General features: G+C 39.4%; 1 protein-coding gene across 2 annotated transcripts in view; it reads right to left on the bottom strand.

Moving 5' to 3' along the window:
* Nucleotides 1-22,337, bottom strand: part of col7a1 (collagen, type VII, alpha 1) — a 133,507-nt gene that overhangs the window by 11,070 nt on the left and 100,100 nt on the right. For both annotated transcript variants that reach the window (XM_046848459.1, XM_046848451.1), the window contains exons 87-107: nt 18,203-18,238; nt 18,042-18,122; nt 17,875-17,943; nt 16,001-16,036; nt 15,814-15,873; nt 15,250-15,294; nt 15,105-15,140; nt 14,980-15,015; nt 14,828-14,887; nt 12,447-12,572; nt 12,129-12,200; nt 11,984-12,019; nt 11,804-11,863; nt 11,089-11,133; nt 7,388-7,423; nt 7,269-7,304; nt 7,115-7,171; nt 5,959-6,030; nt 5,799-5,870; nt 3,392-3,427; nt 3,218-3,298 (exon numbers count right to left, since the gene is read on the bottom strand). In XM_046848459.1, the coding sequence (XP_046704415.1) occupies nt 3,218-3,298; nt 3,392-3,427; nt 5,799-5,870; nt 5,959-6,030; nt 7,115-7,171; nt 7,269-7,304; nt 7,388-7,423; nt 11,089-11,133; nt 11,804-11,863; nt 11,984-12,019; nt 12,129-12,200; nt 12,447-12,572; nt 14,828-14,887; nt 14,980-15,015; nt 15,105-15,140; nt 15,250-15,294; nt 15,814-15,873; nt 16,001-16,036; nt 17,875-17,943; nt 18,042-18,122; nt 18,203-18,238 (1,188 nt within the window). The remainder of the gene's footprint in view (nt 1-3,217; nt 3,299-3,391; nt 3,428-5,798; nt 5,871-5,958; nt 6,031-7,114; nt 7,172-7,268; nt 7,305-7,387; nt 7,424-11,088; nt 11,134-11,803; nt 11,864-11,983; nt 12,020-12,128; nt 12,201-12,446; nt 12,573-14,827; nt 14,888-14,979; nt 15,016-15,104; nt 15,141-15,249; nt 15,295-15,813; nt 15,874-16,000; nt 16,037-17,874; nt 17,944-18,041; nt 18,123-18,202; nt 18,239-22,337) is intronic.

Raw genomic sequence — 22,337 nt, 5'->3', positions numbered from 1 at the left:
GGTGAAGAATATGGTATAATATGTATATCTGTCTGCAAGCTAAAAAACACAAACATTAGAATTAAAATATGAAAAAGAAATCAGAAATATCTGATATTTTGATATCGGTATTAGAAAAGAAAAAGCGTTATTGTGTCTAAAAGAAAATCTGTTATTACTACAGTATGAACACAAAATATTACACTATATGACCAATAATTCTGTTCGAAACCCGACCATAAGATGGTTTGTGCTTCTTTTTAAACATCCAGTTCCTCCAATCTTCTCAAAGATGTTCCACTATATTTTTTGGTGTGTGATTGTAGAGATTTGTGGAGATTCATTCAAGAGTGTTAGTTAAGTCAGGTACTGATGTAGGTGAGGTAAGGAGGCCTGGAGTGCAATCAGTGTTCACATTCATCAAGGTTCAATAGATTTGGAGATCTGAGTGTGTATGTGAGTGTGTATCTGAGAGTGTATCAGAATGTGTATATGAGTGTGTATCTGAGAGTGTATTTGAGTGTGTATGTGAAAATGTATGTGAGAGTGTATCTGAGTGTGTATCTGAGTGTGTATCTAAATATGTATCTGAGTGTGTATCTGAGTGTGTATCTGAATACGTATCTGAGTGTGTATGTGAGTGTGTATCTGAGTGTGTATCTGAATACGTATCTGAGTGTGTATGTGAGTGTGTATCTGAGTGTGTATCTGAGAGTGTATCTGCGTGTGTATCAGAGTGTGTATCTGAATATGTATCTGAGTGTATATCTGAGTGTGTATCTAAATATGTATCTGAGTGTGTATCTGAGTGTGTATATGAGAGTGTATCTGCGTGTGTATTAGAGTGTGTATCTGAATATGTATCTGAGTGTATATCTGAGTGTGTATCTGAGTGTGTATCTGAGTGTGTATATGAGAGTGTATCTAAATGTGTGTATCTGAGTGTTTATTTGAGTGTGTATCTGAGTGTGTATCTGAGTGTGTATGAGAGTGTATCTGAGTGTGTATCTGAGTGTGTATCTGAGTGTGTATCTGAGACTGTATCTGAGAGTGTATCTAAGAGTGTATCTGAGAGTGTATATGAGAGTGTATCAGAGTGTGTATCTGAATATGTATCTGAGTGTGTATCTGAGTGTGTATCTGAGTGTGTATCTGAATATGTATCTGAGTGTGTATCAGAGTGTGTATCTGGGAGTGTATCTGAATATGTATCAGAGTGTGTATCTGAGTGTGTATCTGGGAGTGTATCTGAATATGTATCTGAGTGTGTATCTGAGTGTGTATATGAGAGTGTATCTGAGTGTGTATCTGAGTGTGTATCTGAATATGTATCTGAATATGTATCTGAGTGTGTATCAGAGTGTGTATCTGAGTGTGTATCTGGGAGTGTATCTGAATATGTATCAGAGTGTGTATCAGAGTGTGTATCTGAGTGTGTATCTGGGAGTGTATCTGAATATGTATCTGAGTGTGTATCTGAGTGTGTATATGAATATGTATCTGAGTGTGTATCAGAGTGTGTATCTGAGTGTGTATCTGGGAGTGTATCTGAATATGTATCAGAGTGTGTATCAGAGTGTGTATCTGAGTGTGTATCTGGGAGTGTATCTGAATATGTATCTGAGTGTGTATCAGTGTGTATCTGAGTGTGTATATGAGTGTGTATATGAGTGTGTATATGAGTGTATCTGAGTGTGTATATGAGTGTGTATATGAGTGTGTATCTGAGTGTGTATATGAATATGTATCTGAGTGTGTATCAGAGTGTGTATCTGAGTGTGTATCTGGGAGTGTATCTGAATATGTATCAGAGTGTGTATCAGAGTGTGTATCTGAGTGTGTATCTGGGAGTGTATCTGAATATGTATCTGAGTGTGTATCTGAGTGTGTATGAGAGTGTATCTGAGTGTGTATATGAGTGTGTATTTGAGTGTGTTGATGAGAGTGTATCTGAGTGTGTATCTGAGTGTGTATCTGAATATGTATCTGAGTGTGTATCTGAGTGTGTTTATGAGAGTGTATCTGAGTGTGTATCTGAGTGTGTATCTGAGTGTGTATCTGAATATGTATCTGAGTGTGTATCTGAGTGTGTATCTGAGTGTGTATCTGAATATGTATCTGAGTGTATATCTGAGTGTGTTTATGAGAGTGTATCTGAGTGTGTATATGAGTGTGTATCTGAATATGTATCAGAGTGTGTATATGAGTGTGTATCAGAGTGTGTATCTGGGAGTGTATCTGAATATGTATCAGAGTGTGTATCAGAGTGTGTATCAGTGTGTATCTGAGTGTGTATCTGGGAGTGTATCTGAATATGTATCTGAGTGTGTATCTAAGTGTGTATCAGAGTGTGTATCTGAGTGTGTATCTGGGAGTGTATCTGAATATGTATCAGAGTGTGTATCAGAGTGTGTATCTGAGTGTGTATCTGGGAGTGTATCTGAATATGTATCTGAGTGTGTATCTGAGTGTGTATATGAGAGTGTATCTGAGTGTGTATATGAGTGTGTATTTGAGTGTGTTGATGAGAGTGTATCTGAGTGTGTATCTGAGTGTGTATCTGAATATGTATCTGAGTGTGTATCTGAGTGTGTTTATGAGAGTGTATCTGAGTGTGTATCTGAGTGTGTATCTGAGTGTGTATCTGAATATGTATCTGAGTGTGTATCTGAGTGTGTATCTGAGTGTGTATCTGAATATGTATCTGAGTGTATATCTGAGTGTGTATCTGAGTGTGTTTATGAGAGTGTATCTGAGTGTGTATATGAGTGTGTATCTGAATATGTATCAGAGTGTGTATATGAGTGTGTATCAGAGTGTGTATCTGGGAGTGTATCTGAATATGTATCAGAGTGTGTATCAGAGTGTGTATCTGAGTGTGTATCTAAGTGTGTATCAGAGTGTGTATCCGTGTGCTGAGTGTGTGTTTATTTAGGTGAAATGGGAAGCTGTGATATACTGCCATATGGAGTGAAGTGATTCATACACTGCTGAAAGTCTTTTAGAAACTGTGTTTCCATGCAATGCATCCACACACACACACACACACACAAACACACACACACACACACACACACACACACACACACACACACACACACACACACAACACCCCCACCCCAGACACACACCCTCACACACACATGCTCTGCGATCCATATGCCTACTATCTGTTTTAGTGTCTGTTAAACGACACACACACTGAAGCAGTAATACAGGCGCTGAAGTGATCACACACCTTGGGTCCTCGCATGCCGGTGAATCCGATCTCTCCCTTCTCACCTCTCATGCCAGAGAGCCCATCTTTTCCAGGTGTGCCCTGGAGAACACACACACATACACACATAAAATAGAAGGTGGAAGTGGGATCATTGGGTTAATGAGAAAGAAATTGGAAATGAACAACACTTACAGATTCTCCTGGAACTCCTGGCATTCCCGCTTCTCCCTGAAAACATCAACACTGTATCAGGCCAGAAATGTATACACAGTGTGTGTGTGTGTGTGTGTGTGTGTGGTGTTGAATCAAAATGATAGCCGTGTCTCACAAACAATATCAAGGTCTTAACTGTAATTTTCTCTATTGTGTGGCTCAAAAACAATAAAAAAGCAAAAAAATCTAAAGGGGAACGAAAGCGTCGCAATCAACGTTTTGTTTATTTAATTACGAATCAGACAGTAAGTAATGGAGTGTGTGTTAGAGAAGTGAAGAAAAGAGTGCAGGCAGGGTGGAGTGGGTGGAGAAGAGTGATAGCAGGAGTGATTTGTGATAGAAGAGTGTCTGTGAGAGTGAAAGGGAAAGTTTATAGGACTGTGGTGAGACCTGAGATGTTGTATGGTTTAGAGACAGTGGCATTGAGTAAAAGACAGGAGGTGGAGCTGGAGGTAGCAGAGCTGAAGATGTTGAGGTTTTCACTGGGAGTGATGATGATGGACAGGATTAGAAATAAGTTTATTAGAGGGACAGCGCACGTAGGACGTTTTGGAGACAAGGTGAGGGAGGTGAGATTAAATTGGTTTGGACATGTGCAGAGGAGGGACATGGGGTATATCGGTAAGAGAATGCTGAGGATGGAGACACCAGGAAGGAGGAAAAGAGGAAGACCAAGGAGGAGGTTTATGGATGTGGTGAGGGAAGACATGCAGGTAGATGGGTTAAAAGAGGCAGATGTAGAGGACAGGGGGTATGGAGATGGATGATCTGCTGTGGCGCCCCCTAATGGGAGCAGCCGAAAGAAGAAGAAGAAGAAGGAGAAGAAGAAGGAGAAGAAGAAGAAGAATTACGAATCAAGCAGCAGACGAATGAAGGCGAACTACACAGACTAAATCCAAGGCTATTTTATTTATAACAGATTGTATATTTTTATACTGAGTAAAACTGCATGGACTGTGTAATACTCATCAACAGAGTGGCTTTTATCACAAAAGAACCAACTTCGTCCAGCCGCACATCTTTTATTCCTTTTAGACAGCACTAATTTGCACATCGATTTATTACTTGTCTTTTATTGGGTTAAAAACAGGAAAAATGAAAACAGTCCAGGGCTGTCAGAGTGGCAGAAGTAATTACAGCGAAAGCACTGGGGCTGCGTCTTCCAGAAGATTAATGAGGTTTTTAACAGGCGGAAAAGCGGAGCACATTTTTAAAGATCCCTCTCGGTTTCTCTTTAGTGACTTTGACAAGCTTATGTACGCGACGTGTTCTTAAAGCCATGGAGAATATACGCTCTCTGGTGAGAGTTCATGGGCACCTGAATGTCACTCTAATTTAAATCTCCACTGTGGGGACGTTTTATGCGCTTTAGAACAGCTCCTTTGTGTCCTTATGTGTGAAATCTCATGTTTTAGCTAAGGGTAAGCATTAATGGATTATACACACTATATGGGAAAGTTTGTGGACACATGAGCACAAGATTTATATGAGCTTTTTGAACATCTCACCCAACATTTAAGCGATAATTGCTTTTATAATAACCTCCACTCTTCTGGAAAGGGGTTCCACTAGTTTTTAGAGTGTGGTTGTGGAGATTTGTGCTTATTCAATGTGAGTAAATTCAGGTGGTGATGTAGGTGAGGTAAGGAGGCCTGGGGTACAGTCAGCGTTTACATTCATCCCAAAGGTGTTCAGTATAGTTGTAAAGCAGATCTTCATGGAGCTGGCTTTTGTGTATGTTGGAACAGGTTTGGTTCTCCTAGTTCAAGCGAAAAAATCATGCTACTGCACCTAATGACATCCTATGGCTGGAAATTCTGGTGTCCCTAATACTTTGTCAATATAGTGTAGTTCTCTATCTATATATTACTTAATCATTATATTTCACACATTTTTTCTGTCTATCCTGTCATCCCTTACAATATAGCAGCTGTTCTTCGTTTGAAAATTAGTGTAATGAAAAACAGCTCGTCATTTAAAAACTCCTCATATAATCGTCACGGTTACGGATGCAGACGACTCCTTCTTTTGATGTTCAGTAAACATCTCCTTACAAAAAATGCAGCATATCTGCATTATTATATTATATTACATCATATATAATTAATACATTATTTTCATTTAGCCTATAATCAGGTGTGTTTGATTTGAGTCATAGAATGAGTGCATTGAATGTGAACCTGTGATTTACTGTTATTTTATTTAACTTTTAAAAACTTCTACAATGTGCTTATGTTGCACCATCGCTCTCATACAGCACCATTTTTCAGACAATGGATGCACCCGCTGATGACTTTGCTCTTTTGGATACACAGACCTTCTGTCCAGTGATTTACAATTTATTATTAATTGAATTATTCATTATTGATAATTGCTCAGATCATACCTTCTGTCCTCCTGGACCACGGGCACCCTGAAACCCAGGTGCCCCCCTCTCACCGGCCTCTCCACGCAGACCCTACACAAAGCCAGAAGAAATATTACACCACAAAATATATAAATACACACTGTTTTTTTAAGCATATATGTACACAGACGTGTCTCACCTGTACCCCTGGTGGTCCCTCTTGACCTTTAGTGCCCTTTTCACCTTGTAATCCCTTTGCACCTCGTTCTCCCTGTGAAAACATGTCTGCCTTTTACTCCTCGAATTAACATCCAGGACAGGAAGTTAATACTGTATATTCAGAAATTCAGAGGTATAGGGAATACACAACCATCCTTACTAAGTAACAAACAAGCAACTATAAAAGCTATAAAAGCTTCAAAGTTCTGGATTATACATTTGTATGTGTTAAAGATCAACTGATTCATGGGTTTTGTCAATAAATATCAGCCGATAGTTGATTGAACTATTGGCTTGAACTATCGGCTATCAGCAAAAATACATACTGATAGTTTTTCCGGGTTGCGTCTAAGCAGGAATGGCTGAGAAGGTCCACGTGAGACTGTGCTCTGTACCTCATTCATGTTAGTTCATAGCAGTTAAAATGAAAATGAACTTAATCTGAAAACGTATTAGTAAATGTTGAAACAAACAAGCAATTATTAACACTTCAAAAGCATCTAATAACTTCAGTTATAAAGGGAATCTTAATTTAAAGCATTCAAATTTCATATAAATACAAAATCATGCTACTCAGATATCCATTGTTTTGCATTATGCCTGGAGTGGAAGATCTAATCAAACTTTACTTTTCCCTTGGATTTAGCAACAAGGAAATAGTTGTTATTTTAGTCCAGAATCACCAGATCATACTGGAATTTTAAACTTAAACATTTCTATTTTCTTCTCGACAATTTGTGGGGTTTTTTTGTAATCTTTTAGTTTTAAACTTGAAAATCTCTCATGAATGTACATTTTTTTTCTCGCAATATTCTGAGGTTTAAAATCGGAAATTCCCCACTCCTTCCCTTCCAACTCATTTTTTTTTTTTTTTATCCCATAATGGCCCTAAAACGCCATCATACATTTGCTACAAAAGTCAATATTAAATATGAGGGTTAAGTATAAACCTTTTTTATGCTTTGTTTGAAAAATAAATGTCTCAAATATGTGCCACGTTTGACTCACCTTCATATATTTACTTCAATTTTTTGTACGATTTTAATTTTAAATTCTGTATTAATCTTTATTGAAGACTTTTTTTATCTTATCTATCTTTTACAAGCTGTACAATATAGTGAGAAATACCAACTCACTGTTTCACCCTTGTTTCCTTTCTCCCCAGAAGGCCCACCCACCAAGAGAGTTTCTCCCTACAAAAGACAAATGAAAAAAAACGTTAAATTAACATAAGAAGTTGCTCATACTGCCAGAACAAACGTTTATCTATTGAACACCAACTGAATGTACCTTCTCTCCTTTATCTCCAGAAGGTCCTGCTTCACCCTGAAGATATGAACACAGTGGTTTGTTATCGCTTCTGAACATTAATCCGAACAAAACCGTTAATAAAAGCCTGCAAGTTTTACCTTTTCTCCTCTGCCTCCTTTTCCACCTGGAAATCCCTGCACACACCAGAGTTGTGTATTATAATATAGTAAATTATATGAATTTGTGTGTATAAAATTAAATGCTTGAATCATCTCTTTGTACCTTCTATCCTTGCATTCGGTATAAAACGGTCTGGATAACACACCTATATATCGAGTTTTTCTTTTTAGTTCAACCCACACTTTTTGTCCTGGATTGCTGAACCAATTTATCCAATTCGAACAGTATATTTTTCACACCAGTTCTCTACATAGTCATGTAAGAGAGGTACAGCAGGAATGCAGGAAAAGGAGGTTTTATTATTATAAAAGCCAAAAAAAATCCACATTGCGAGGCAGAATCCTGCACGTAGAACAGGCAAAGGGTCAGGCAATCGCAATTAACACAAAAAATGACTGCTAAAAACGAAAAACCTACAAACGGAAATCTACACATGGAATTAAAGTAAAGGTGTAGGTAAATGTACATTACAGCACAGTTAAAGTCTTTCAGTGTTAGGAAGTTGTGGTCGGTGCGCAGGGTCAGCCATGATACAGCACCCTTGGACCACACAGGGTTAAGAGCCATGCTTAATGGCCCAAGAGAGGCAGCTTGGCAATACTGGTGGATAGGAGTGTATAAAATAAATGTGCATGAGGGAATAACCAATGACAAGAAACGGTTGGAAACAGGGGTGGAGATGGGGCGAATAAAAACATATGTGGCTAAATAAAGTCGGAATTAAAACCCGGAGAGTGGGATAATGTCGGTCACATGGTCAGGGATTGGATTATTTGCCTGTTTGATGTGTGTTATAAACATTAGCAATTTCAAAAACTATACAATGCATCACATAGGGTATGTCAACTTTAGCAGCCAATGAGGCTGAGCAGCCGATCAGGTTTACATTTCACCGCAAACATGTATTCTGTACATAAATACAGTATGTTTGTAAAATTCCTGGAACTGTTTACTACTATGAGAATAATACAACATTACAGTTCTTTCTTATATGATGCCAGCTGTTGAGAGAACAGCTGTCAGGGAGAGTGGAGGTGAACATTATTTTACTTTTTGCAGAGTATTGATCACGTAATAATTTTACACTGTACGGCTAGAGGAAGCCCCAGAGACCCTCATCTGGCTGACTTTAGGGCCAGCAAAATGTATAAAAAAAACAGGGCTGTACAAATGAAAGCATTAATAACGCGTTAACACAAACTCATTTTACCTGAACTAGTTTTATTAACCTGCGTTTGACGCATTGCGTTTGACCATTTTTATTAAAAATATATAAATAAATAAATATCAAAGAGGCCGGAATTACAACCTTTGCATAATTTATTCACAACTTCCTTCAAATGATTTTTAATCAATACACATTTGTTTTACTGATGCGCCAAGTTTTAAATCAATCATTCTATTCATCAATTCTTCTTTATTGGTGGTTCACATTCTTAAGTAGAGCGTTACCCCTATCCACTGTGGTAATGAATCAGAGACTTATATCCCTATTCCCCAGACCACAAAACCGCCATGATGCACACGTCAATTAATGTCCATGTTGATTATACAGGGAGTGCAGAATTATTAGGCAAATGAGTATTTTGACCACATCATCCTCGTTATGCATGTTGTCTTACTCCAAGCTGTATAGGCTGGAAAGCCTACTACCAATTAAGCATATTAGGTGATGTGCATCTCTGTAATGAGAAGGGGTGTGGTCTAATGACATCAACACCCTATATCAGGTGTGCATAATTATTAGGCAACTTCCTTTCCTTTGGCAAAATGGGTCAAAAGAAGGACTTGACAGGCTCAGAAAAGTCAAAAATAGTGAGATATATTGCAGAGGGATGCAGCAGTCTTAAAATAGCCAAGCTTCTGAAGCGTGATCATCGAACAATCAAGCGTTTCATTCAAAATAGTCGACAGGGTCGCAAGAAGCGTGTGGAAAAACCAAGGCGCAAAATAACTGCCCGTGAACTGAGAAAAGTCAAGCGTGCAGCTGCCAAGATGCCACTTGCCACCAGTTTGGCCATATTTCAGAGCTGCAACATCACTGGGTGCCCAAAAGCACAAGGTGTGCAATACTCAGAGACATGGCCAAGGTAAGAAAGGCAGAAAGTCGACCACCACTGAACAAGACACACAAGCTGAAACGTCAAGACTGGGCCAAGAAATATCTCAAGACTGATTTTCTAAGGTTTTATGGACTGATGAAATGAGAGTGAGTCTTGATGGGCCAGATGGATGGGCCCGTGGCTGGATTGGTAAAGGGCAGAGAGCTCCAGTCCGACTCAGGCGCCAGCAAGGTGGAGGTGGAGTACTGGTTTGGGCTGGTATCATCAAAGATGAGCTTGTGGGGCCTTTTCGGGTTGAGGATGGAGTCAAGCTGAACTCCCAGTCCTACTGCCAGTTTCTGGAAGACACCTTCTTCAAGCAGTGGTACAGGAAGAAGTCTGCATCCTTCAAGAAAAACATGATTTTCATGCAGGACAATGCTCCATCACACACGTCCAAGTACTCCACAGCGTGGCTGGCAAGAAAGGGTATAAAAGAAGAAAATCTAATGATATGGCCTCCTTGTTCACCTGATCTGAACCCCATTGAGAACCTGTGGTCCATCATCAAATGTGCGATTTACAAGGAGGAAAACAGTACACCTCTCTGAACAGTGTCTGGGAGGCTGTGGTTGCTGCTGCAATGTTGATGGTGAACAGATCAAAACACTGACAGAATCCATGGATGGCAGGCTTTTGAGTGTCCTTGCAAAGAAAGGTGGCTATATTGGTCACTGATTTGTTTTGTTTGGTTTTGAATGTCAGAAATGTATATTTGTGAATGTTGAGATGTTATATTGGTTTCACTGGTAAAAATAAATAATTGAAATGGGTATAAATTTGTTTTTTGTTAAGTTGCCTAATAATTATGCACAGTAATAGTCACCTGCACACACAGATATCCCCCTAAAATAGCTAAAACTAAAAACTACTTCCAAAAATATTCAGCTTTGATATTAATGAGTTTTTTGTGTTCATTGAGAACATGGTTGTTGTTCAAATTAAATCCTCAAATAAAATTAATCCTCAAAAATACAACTTGCCTAATAATTCTGCACTCCCTGTAGTATTAAAACCGTAAAATGTATTAAGGTACATTTAGAACAGATAAAAATGTGTGATTAAGTTGCGATTAATCGCAATTAAATATTTTTATCAGCCCTAATAAAAAATAAAGGAAAATGTCATTATATTGAGTATGGCTTGTACAAGCATGAGATCAGAAAAAGATAAACAGGTTACTAGCAACCCATAAACGATTGGGTGAAATCCTGCAGTGTTTGCTTAATTTATACACACTGTATTAAGTATCTATGACAGTGAGTGGACACAGTGAGTGTGTATGATAATATATGAGTTACATCCTGTTACATCCACCTCAATCTGCTGCTTGTTCCCTTAAACACACTGAGACACTGAGCTCTCTATCTGGAAGGCGAGATCAGTCATCGCGATGTGACAGAGACAGAAGCTTTAGAGCTTTTTCTGGGCACAGCGTGATGAAGATCAATAAGACAGAGCTGAAGGCACAGACACTGGTGCCGGAGCGGTGCGATAGATGGGACGGACTGGCTACAGAAAATAAGATAAACAAGCAATGTAGACAGAAGGAGAACTGAAAATGCACTGGTAATTACCGGAGGGCCTCTCTCTCCGTCCATTCCAGGTCGTCCCTCTTCTCCCTGGAGGAACAAATCAGTGTTACATGCAAAACGTGTCTGCGTTCTTATTCTGTACTAAAATGTAACCGTATTCCTTTAGTGAGTCAATGATATTATTGGAAAATGTATGTTATATACACTTTATGGACAAAAGTATTGGGACACCTGACTCTTCCAGCCATATGCGGTTACCACAAACTGGAAGGCACACAAGTGTATTGTACATCTTCAAATGCAGTAGCATGACATCTTCCCCTCACTTGAACTAGGAGACCCAGAAGAAAATGCTTTGCATGGCTTTGAGTGGAAGTTCTGCTATAGATCTCCGACCCTATTAAACACCTTCGGGATGAATGTGAACCCTGACTGCACCCCAGGCCTCCTCACCTTCTCACCTACATCACTACCTGACTTTACTCACACCCATTTGTCTGAATAAGCACAAATCTTTACAACTAAACTTTAAAATCTAGTGGAACATCTTGCCAGATAAGTGGAAGGAATTATAAGAGCAAATTGGAACGCGGAATGCGACGCTCAAAAAGCACATACCGTACTTATGACCAGGTGTCCGCAAACTTTTGGCAATAATAGTGTATGTGGCATATCAGTGTAACTGCATGTTGGCTGGATTGATGCCTGTGCAATGACAACAAAAATCTTATATAAATGGGAGGTTTCTACAATATACCCGAGGCCCGGGATCTCCTCTCTCTCCTCTCTGTCCTGGAACTCCAACAGCAACCTCACCCTGAGAGAGAGAGAGAGAGAGAAATAAGAAGAGTTATTCATCACAAATTAGGTATTTCAGCAGATAAAAACTCACCAAATTGCATATGACTTTTTAGTTGTAATATAATAAAACACTTACTTTATCCCCTTTAAGACCAGGTATACCTGCACTCCCCTAATAAAAGGAAATTGAAAGAAAAAAAGAAAGAATAAAAAACATCTCTTACACCCATATAAATATTCATCAATACCTTGTGAAACTCATTACTACTTCTGACACTCACCGGAGGTCCAGGCGGTCCAGGATTACCGGCAATCCCTGGGTTTCCTGCTTTTCCTGCAAAGCCTTGCAGTCCCTTTAACATGATCCAAAATGAATATCAACCACTTCAGATAATGCAAATCTATAAATAGTTCATTAACCAACACCCAGTGTACAGCTGCATATCTGATTAAAGAGGCCTTCAAACTGGCCACTAATTTCTAGGTAGTAGAGGGCAACAGATCTTTTTCTTTACTAGCAATACAGTGGAGATCTTAACCTTCAGTGCAGTCAAATGTGAGATTTAAAATGACCAATCAGACGTTGTGTAAACACTAACCCTCTCTCCTGAAGGTCCTGGATTTCCTGGCTGGCCTGCTTCTCCTCTTTGGCCAGGGAGTCCTGGTGTTCCTGATATACCTTGAGATCCAGGTGGACCTGGAGAGCCTGGGAGTCCAGAATCACCCTGACATAAAACACAGATCATGTTTATATTTACAGCAAATCTGATATAAGCTATATGACATGCCAGATGCAGTTCTTCCCCAAACTGTTATCCAGTGACTAGATTTTGCTCATTGCATTACAGTGAGATTATAAAGCCGTAAAGCTTCTAAAGCTTAACGCCAGAAAAGTGTACAACAGAGAACAAACTCTTATCAAGTCATAGGTGGAGCATCTAAATCTGAAAAAAGGAAGAAGGTAGATTTTATCGATTAACTCGAATGTGTAGTTTACATTGATCTGTTTGAATAAAAATCGGGTTTCTCTTTAATGTCCGCCGACGCTCCCCTCTGGGCTTCCATAGTTTCGAACAAACTCAGCTCTCCCCCCGCGCGTTTGCCATAGAGATACACAAACAACATGGCAGCGAGCAGAGAAGAGCTCGTTCCCAAGAAAGGCACAGTGTCATCTGTAATTTGGAATTGGTTCGGTTTTGCTGCATCAGACGCTGCACACACACACCACCCCGACGCAAAGTGTGTTTGAAGGCTGTTGCAAGCAAAGGTAGCAGTACCACCAATTTACTGCAGCACCTCCAACAGAGGCATGCTGTCGAGTGGGAGAGATGTAGGGCCCTACGAAGTGAACAAGACAGCGGCAGCACAAGACTGCGGTTAAGCAGACGCATCCTGAAAATACACGGTTAAGCAGCAGCACTTTGTTTAGTGTTGCGCATCTAATCGTACACTTACAGTATGGGTGGTGGGAGCGGTCAAAATACCTGTAAAGACGCTTCAGAACGGCGTTTCCGTTAAGAAACAGAAAAATCAGAGCATTTGAATCACCACAATCAAACACTCATAAAACAGTTTTTAGAGATTTGCTTTCAAATAATTCTTATTTAGAATCTCGCTGTCTATTATATTCTTATTTATAATTTCAACTTATTTTACTGTGGAGTTTTTAAGAAAAGTGAAGGCAAAATCACTCCAAGCATCACTGCATTTTTAACCATGTTCCACATTCAAACACTCATAAAACATTTTTCTTTATAAGTTTGCTCAATCTTTCAAATACTTCTTATTTACAGTGTCCCTGTCTATTACTCTGTTCAATTTGATCTCATTTTACTGTGGAGTTTTGGAGAAAAGTGAAGGCAAAATCACTCAAAACCTCAGGTGCATTTTCAATCATGTTCCACATTTAAACACTCATAAAAGATTTTTCTTTGTAGGTTTGCTCATTTTATGTTATGTTACGTACTATTTTCACATTTTACAAAGGCAGGGCCGCCATCTTGTATTTTTGGCTTGTTGTTTCTGATTGCACTTTAACACAAAGTGGGTTATAATCCCAGAAGGGTAAATAAACTTTATTTAATAAAGTAAAAACGTTTTTTTGAACATTTTCTTTGTCATATGCAGATTGATTTTAGGGGGGGAAAAATCGATTTAAATCGCAAATCAGATTTTTTGTGAAAAAATCAGGGATTTTTTTTTTAAGACATATCGCCCAGCCCTAGAAGAAGGTTAATCCTGGTTGAAATTATTTAGATGCTGCATGTGTTTGTGTTTGTGTGTGTGTGTGTGTGTGTGTGTGTGTGTGTGTGTGTGCGTGTGTCAAAAAGCTTCCTTGGCTCAACATGTAGTATAAGCAGTGACAGTCTGCTATACACTTTAGAAGACTAGCTAGTATCATCAAATCCTTGCTCATGCTGTAGGCGTAGTGCAGGGAATTGTTTCATGCGTTGTATCCAAACACAAATGAGGGTTTTTCACTCGAAGATAAAAAGGTCACAGAAGCGAACAGGGAACTGAAACGGCAATAAACTAAAAGAAGCGCAGAAGTCTATTTTCTCGCATCTGTTCTTTTTGTACGTTAAAGTCTCAGCACATGAAACGGCACTTCGTGCTTGTTAACATTTTCAGAATGGGGTCAGGAGTGACAACATTGGCATTTAACAGAGGATGGTCACGTATGCAGCAGATTTTCAGCATCAATTTCAGAAGAAAGTGGGAAAAAGTGGTGAATAACAAACATGGCTGACACGGACTCCGACTCCCAGCGGCCACTGGTGCATTAAATGTGTTAAAAATGTTTACGTCTTATTTTCCCCTAATTAGCATATTAAATCCACAGCCCTAGTTAATACACAATGAAATCTAAAACCATCAACATAGATAGAGACAGAATTTGTGAGTGTGTGTGTGTGTGTGTGTGTGTGTGTGTGTGTGTGTGAGTGTGTGTGTGTGTGTGTGTGTTAATACGTTTAATTACCTTCAAGCCTGCAGGTCCAGATTGTCCTGGAGGACCAACCATACCGACACCTGCTTCACCCTAAAATACACAAACAAAAAAACAGCAAAGTTACTAAACAAACGCTGCAGAAAGAATCTATCTCAATAGCAGGATCAGAAAAAAGGCCCTACTTTGGCTCCTTTTGGCCCCAGTGGTCCTCTTTGTCCCTGATAATAAAGAATGAGACATGAAAACTCTAATTAAAATCACACCAGATGAATGGAACATTGTTACCTGTTTGTAAGTAGATACTCACACTTTCACCAGGTTCCCCCGGGTCACCGCTTCCACCCTACAGGACAAAAAGATGGCATAATATCATCAATGTAGCGTCTGTGTGTGTGTGTGTGTGTGTGTGTGTGTGTGTGTTGTGGCTGCTTATGCATGGTTTTAATACTCACTTTGTCACCTTTGATTCCAGCTGGTCCCTTATCTCCTTTAATACCCTAAAAAAACAATTCACGATGATTCAAAAATACCAAATCTGTCCAAGTTCAACACGTGTAACTAACACGATTTCAAACAGCCAGTGATTTCAGTGCTTTGAAATCTGCACGCAACACCTACAGTATAAGCCACTGTACACTACTTTACACATTACAGGAAATCACATTAAGAACTCTGCCTGAATAAACCACTGGTAAATGTGATTCAATCCCCAAACTGAAAATCCTTTTATTGTCCAGTATGAAAACTCGGTCTGATGTATGTATGAGCTGAGCAACTGAGGTTGAGGGCCTTGTTCGAGGACCCAGCAAGAGCAGCTTGGTGGTGCTGGGATTTTAACCCATGACCTTCTGATCAGAAGTTTAACATAAAATTAAACAGCTACCATTCACCATGATACACAACCGTTCTTCATGCATCTTTTTCTTTTACATTATATCCCTTTTAAAATGTATTACAAGTGATGCTGGAATAAACATTAACATTAATATAAATGGAAACTATGGTGTAAGAATCACCTGCAGTCCAGGTGAGCCCCTTTCTCCTGCTACTCCAGGCAATGTTTCACCAGGAGGACCCTTTAATAATTCAAAGAAAATAATAAGTACCATCAGAAATGGTTATGAGTCACTGTGACTTTATTATGTTTTGCCATCGTGGAATGCAGATGATGACTCGCATCCTGAGCAGTAAGCAGTGACTCACCCGCTCACCCTTCACTCCAGGGGGTCCGGCTACCGACTGCAGAGAGAAGCAGAGACATGAAAAGGAAAGCACTTGATAGAGCAGGAGAAGGACACAAATAACGAGCATAAGGATATCAAGTAGGTGTGTATACACAATGTACTTGAATTTCACTGCACGTACAAGAGGCACAGAAGACTGAAAATAACTATAACTGCACCTCATTTATATATAATTCCCCATCATACCTTTATACACGCTACATCACATGCTTTCTATGTAAATAAATAGTTACCGTATTTTCCGGACTATAAGCCGCTACTTTTTTCCCACGCTTTGAACCCCGCTGCTTAAACAATGAAGCGGCTAATTTATGGATTTTTTCTGGGTTTTTCCCGGGTCAAAAGATTCAAGCCAAAAAACTGAGCCCCATAACATTAGACTAATGAAATTGCGGAACGGGTTCAGGTGAACCAATGAAACTCTTTATATTAAATCAGATGCGCTCCCACTGAATCGGGCCGCACCACATCATAAATATGGATGATGTTCCTCTGACGTTTGACCTGCCGCTCCCTCGGACTGTCTACAGGAAATGTGAATCATTCGTCACGCTGAAAACAACCGGGCATGAAAACACACTTCACCTGTGTTCTGAGCTGCACGGCATCGGGAGAAAGCTTCACCGATGGTGATTTTTAAACGCACGACGATGCCAAAAGATAAACTCCCGAGAGAAATAGTTGTGAAAGGAAGGAGGAACACAGTGAACAGTGACTACTGTTTAGATACAAGCCGTGTAACAGACACTGTCTTTCATTAAAGCCTGTGTAAAGTTCATTAGTTTCAGTGTAGACACCTGCGGCTTATAGACAGGTGCAGATTATTTATGTTCAAAATAAAAGTCTTTGTCAAATTCAGTGGGTGCGGCTTATATATGGGTGCGTTTAATAGTCCAGAAATTATGGTAAATTATAGTCAAAGAATCTATCAATCTACTAGTCTGAAAACATTTTCAAACAAAAGTATTGGGACACCTGAATTTTCCAAACCCAACTCCATGAAGATATGCTTTTAATGGGTTGGATGTGTGTGGAACATCTTAAGTGTCCTAGTATGAAGCTTTGATCTCAACCCTACTGAACATTATTGGGATGAATGTGAACTGTGACTGAACCCAAGGAGCCTCCTCACCTCACCTACATCACTACCTGACTTTATTAACACCCTTGTGGCCGAATGAATCGCACACAAATCTCCACAAACACACTGAAGTCTAGTGGAACATCCTCCCAGAAGAGTGGAGCTTATTATAACTGCAAATTGAAACTAAATGTGTAATTGGATGTTCAAAAACATACCAAGAACATACCAATCTAATGCTCAAGTGTCCATAAACTTTTGTCCATAAAATCTTGTTTAATGTTTAACATTCCTTTTATTTATTTTTCTTTAAACTCTTTATTCCTGTTACTGCTTATCTTATAGCACTATGTTCTTCAAAGTGAAAAAAATAAGCTCTGACACTGGAGACTCCTTCCTTAAAATGTGAAATAAACGTATGGATGTTCCATAACTTTAATGTTCATTAGCTTTTCTCATTAAACATTCAACAGTTCATCAACTGCTGTTGAATGTAAACTCCTGACAAATCAGAATCTAGAACCCGGCAGTGCTGTGGTACAAAATGCTTTATAGAACACCCCTATAGCAACAAGACTGTAGGTCCGTCCCATTTTCTAGGCCAAAATGAAAACCTGATGTCTGCAGGTATGGAAATCGCTTTCAATCCTCATGAGATCGCCCACAGGCGAGTGTGTGATCAGGGCCGCCTGTGTAGCATCGGTATAAAAGAGCTACGCCTGTGTTTTAGACATTTAGATATTCGTACATACTTTTCCAGGTGGCCCGCTGTCACCTTGCTCGCCTTTCGTCCCTGGGGGTCCCACCGGTCCAGCTATTCCCTGTGATAGATTTGTGGAGATGTGAAAAAAAAAAATGTAATCCAGAAAAGAGTTTCAACACACACACAGATGATATGGAATTCAATTAGCTTTCCTGCCTGCTTTCCTGGTAAGCCGGGCGTTCCTTCTTTTCCAGGTACGCCATCTCTACCAGGAACCCCAGGTTTTCCTCCTTCTCCCTGTGGACAACATCGAGTGTGAGGAAGACCATGTCGTTTCAGTGAAATCATCTGTATAGTGTGTGTTACTTGGGTCTCACCGTTTGTCCTGACAGGCCTGGAGGTCCTTGAGGCCCCTATAAGAAATCACACAACAACAACTTAAAGCGATTTTATATTCATTTCACTGATTTTTTTAATGCTGAACTGACAGCGAGATGTGCTGGTGTGTTGTTTCTTACTGATGCTTCAAACGATATGGAAAAAGGTATCTGGACACCTGACTTTTCCAGCCATGTGTGGTTCTTCCCTTACAATTGTACATACGACGTGTTTGGATGCGGTAGCATTATAACTTCTCTTCACTTGAACTAGGAGACTCAAACCTGTTCCAGCATGATGATGCTCCTGTGCACAAAGCCAGCTCCATGAAGAAATGCTTTACGTTGTTTGGAGTGGAAGATCTCCTGCTACAGAGCTCTGCCGTCACCACTATTGAACATTTTTAGGATTTTTTTTATCATACTGTCTGCACCCCAGGCCTCCTCACCTCACCTACATCAGTACCTGACTTTACTAACACCCTTGTGGCTGAATGGATCTCACAAAAAATCTAGTGGAACATCTTCCCAGAAGAGCAGAGCTTTTTAGAACAGCGAATGGGGACAAAATGTTGAATAGGATACTCAAAAAGCACATACTAATCTTAAGCTCAGGTGTCCACAAACGTTTGAATGCGTATTCAGCGATACACACGTCTCTGTACTTTAAGATTAGTTTTCATTGCCACCTTTTTTAACAAACATTGAAGCTCATTAGGCTCGTCGTTAATCTCCAGCCCGACGATCAGCTAAATAATGATTTAAGTTTAAAACGTTTCAGTGTTGATTATTTGTCAGCTACAGGATTTGGTCGAACACTTTTTAGGGGTCTTTGGAATATTTATGAGACCACACTCTGTCAGGTGATCCATAGAAACATGTTAAACATTGACCTTTTGAAAGAAAGATTAAATATAGAGTTATAAAGCGAGGCTGGTGAGAGAACACATGCAGAAGTGAATGTTCCAGCAATCCATTAACACTTTCTAAAAAAAGAAGCATAATTTGGCTCTAATGGGACAGCTGAGTCTCCCGTTTCTGCATTGAGTGCTTTTTAACAAGACTTACACACACACACACACACACACACACACACACTCACACACAAGGCCAATACTTTCCTTTTGTAATCGATTCTTTTGAACTAAAAAGCTGGATTAATACACACTACTTGTTTACTTAAACAGCACCAGGTTGCAATTCAGTGTGTTTTACAATAAAGCCAAATGTTTGTGGACACCTGATCATAAGACTGGTTCATGCTTTTTGAAGATTCCACATTTACATTTAGGGCATTTAGCAGACGCCCTCATCCAGAGCGACTTACAACTGAGCAGTTGAGGATTAAGAGCCTTGCTCAAGATGTTCCAACTAGATTCTGGAGTGTGATTGTGGAAATTTGTGTTGTAAAGTCTGGCACTGATGTATGTGAGAAGGTGAGGAGGTCTGGGGTGCAGTCAGCATTCACATTCATCCCAAAGGTGTTCACTAGGTTTGGAGCTCAATAGCATGAGATCTTCCCCTCCAACCCATGTAAAGCACATCTTCATGTAGCTTGTGTCATGGCTGGAACATGTTTCAGGTTAATAGTTCAAGTGAAAGGAAAATTTCATGCTCACACATCCAAATTTGTGGTAACTGCTTGGAGAAAAGCCACATATACCTGGGAAAGTCAAGTGTCCCGATACTTTTTGTCTATATAGTGTATATTAAGGAACATTTAGAAGAAAAACAATTTTAGATGCTTGACTCGGCTGTGAATCGGATCAAATTTCAGTATCTTTTCAGTACATCTGGCTACGATGATGGTTCCATATGAATCCTACAACCACGTAAACACGCGTTCTTAAGATTTCACACAAGTTCGTACTGTTACCACCTGTTACCGTTTGTTTTCCAACAACGGTGTTTACTAATGCATTTTTATTCGTTCTGTTATACAATACAGCAACGATTTACAATGTATGTAAATCCATAAGACAGGTTCATTCCTTTTCTTCACCATCTCATCATGAGGAACCCTCAGCTCATATCACCAGTGGAAAACACAAAGGTTTCATTAAACAATTCGACCCTATGTGTATGTTGAGCAGAGTATAGATGGAGGCTCTATATATCTTGTCATTTTGCATTAACTGATTTATACTTTATTGGGAAATTGTGCAGCTGAGCAGAAGTTTAGCACCCAAAGGCAGAGCCAAGGAAGTAAATGTCATTTGTTATTGTACTTAAGTACTGTATTTTTCGGACTATAAGCCGCTACTTTTTTCCCACGTTTTGAACCCCGCGGCTTAAACAACGAAGCGGCTAATTTATGAATTTTTCCTGGGTTTTTCCCGGTTTCACAAGCTTCAAGCCAAAAAACTGAACCCCATAACATTAGACAAATAACATTTCCGAACGGAAACAAAAAATCGCGCCTCACCTGTGTTCTGAGCTGCACGGCATCGGGAGAAAAAACTTCACCAATGGTGATTTTTAATCGCACGACGATGCCAAAAGAACTCGAAAGAAATTGTTGTGAAAGGAAGGAGGAAGACAGTGAACAATGACTTTCTTGGTCGGCTACTGTTTAGATACAAGCCGTTGTAACGCGTTGAGTCTGGGTGAAGGGAGAGCTCCCTAACTCCAGTTGCAACAGAAATCATATAAGCACAGACAGGTTTCCAAAACTCATGCTTTTTTATTTTTCTTGGCAACAGCGTTACAGTTTAGTCAAAGAAAATTAGAAATGAGCATCAGAAAATAATAAGGACATATTCCTCGGTCTTGCACACATGCAGTAATAGCGGAAAAATGCGGCGGCAGGCTATTCCCATAATGCCGCTCTGCTCTCAAAGGAGCCACAACATATTTCACCCGTTACACTGTGTGACAGACACTGTCTTTTAATAAAGCCTGTGTAAAGTTCATTAGTTTCAGTGTAGACAGTGCAGCTTATAGAGAGGTGCGGCTTATTTATGTTCAAAATAAAAATCTTTGTCAAATTCAGTGGGTGCGGCTTATATATGGGTGCGCTTAATAGTCTGGAAATTACGGTAGCTTTTTTCGTGTATCTGTACTTTCCTTACTTACTTCACTATATTTTAAAGTGAAATATTTTACTTTTTACTCAACTACATTTTATGAAATCAGTCGTTTCTTTTTATTAATGAGGATAAAAATGTAGTCACCAATCAGGGTCGAGCGCTCGCTCAGTTTAAACTCGTGTTGATTGGTGCTTGGTGTATCTACTGATCACCAACATACAGTTCAGCATCAGCTCAACAGAACATTTAAAGAGGAATAAATGATGAAATGAACTCACCACAACACACGTGGGATTATTTGTGTTATTTTTTTGAAGTAGTTGAAAAGAAGGTTTTGAGTTCATGGTCATTGTAATAGAAATCAATCAGTGTTTGAGTCATTAATATCATTCTATTAATAGATCAGTGTGCTGAGAGTCACATTCGAGTCTTTACACGTAAACTGAGTTGATTAAGTGAAGAGTCTTGTGATAAAAATTATAATAGGAACATTAGAGTTATAATAAATCATAGTGATTTGGATACTTAAGTAAATTTGAGAGCAAAAGCTTTTGTACTTTTTTCTCACGTGAAAGTTTAAAGGGACATTTTTATTAGAGTCATATTTTACCTTCTTATCTATACATATACATACTACATGTCAAGTACTTCTTCCACCACTGCTTGCTAGATGGTGCATGTGCTTCCTCAGTTTTTGCAGAAAAACAAGTATTTTTGTGAGACAGCTCAAGGAGCAACATCCCACACAAAACGGATTATAAAGAGCTGCATGACAGATAACACCAGCCATTAATGTGACAAAAGCCATCAATTATGATACAGTACAGCCAGAAACGTCAATAACTGAATAGCTGAATCAGTAGGGTTACACACTGTGTCTCATTTGGGTTTATTGGGCTGCTCTGTCGACTGCAGGGTTTATTGTTTTGCTTAAAGCTCCAGCAGAAACTGAGAAAGATGCAGCAATGTCCATGTTCCTCAACAGATCCTGCCCTCCAACTGCAATTCAATTCAGCTTGATTTGTTTAACAAAGGACATTGTCCCAAAGCAGCTTTACAGAGAGTATGAAAGAGACTATAAAGTTGAAATTAATAATTTTAGCGCT

Source organism: Silurus meridionalis, chromosome 1 (assembly GCF_014805685.1).
Source record: "Silurus meridionalis isolate SWU-2019-XX chromosome 1, ASM1480568v1, whole genome shotgun sequence".
Classification (NCBI taxonomy): domain Eukaryota; kingdom Metazoa; phylum Chordata; class Actinopteri; order Siluriformes; family Siluridae; genus Silurus; species Silurus meridionalis.
Note: the sequence above shows the minus strand (reverse complement) of the source record. Positions and strands in the feature narration are given on the sequence as shown.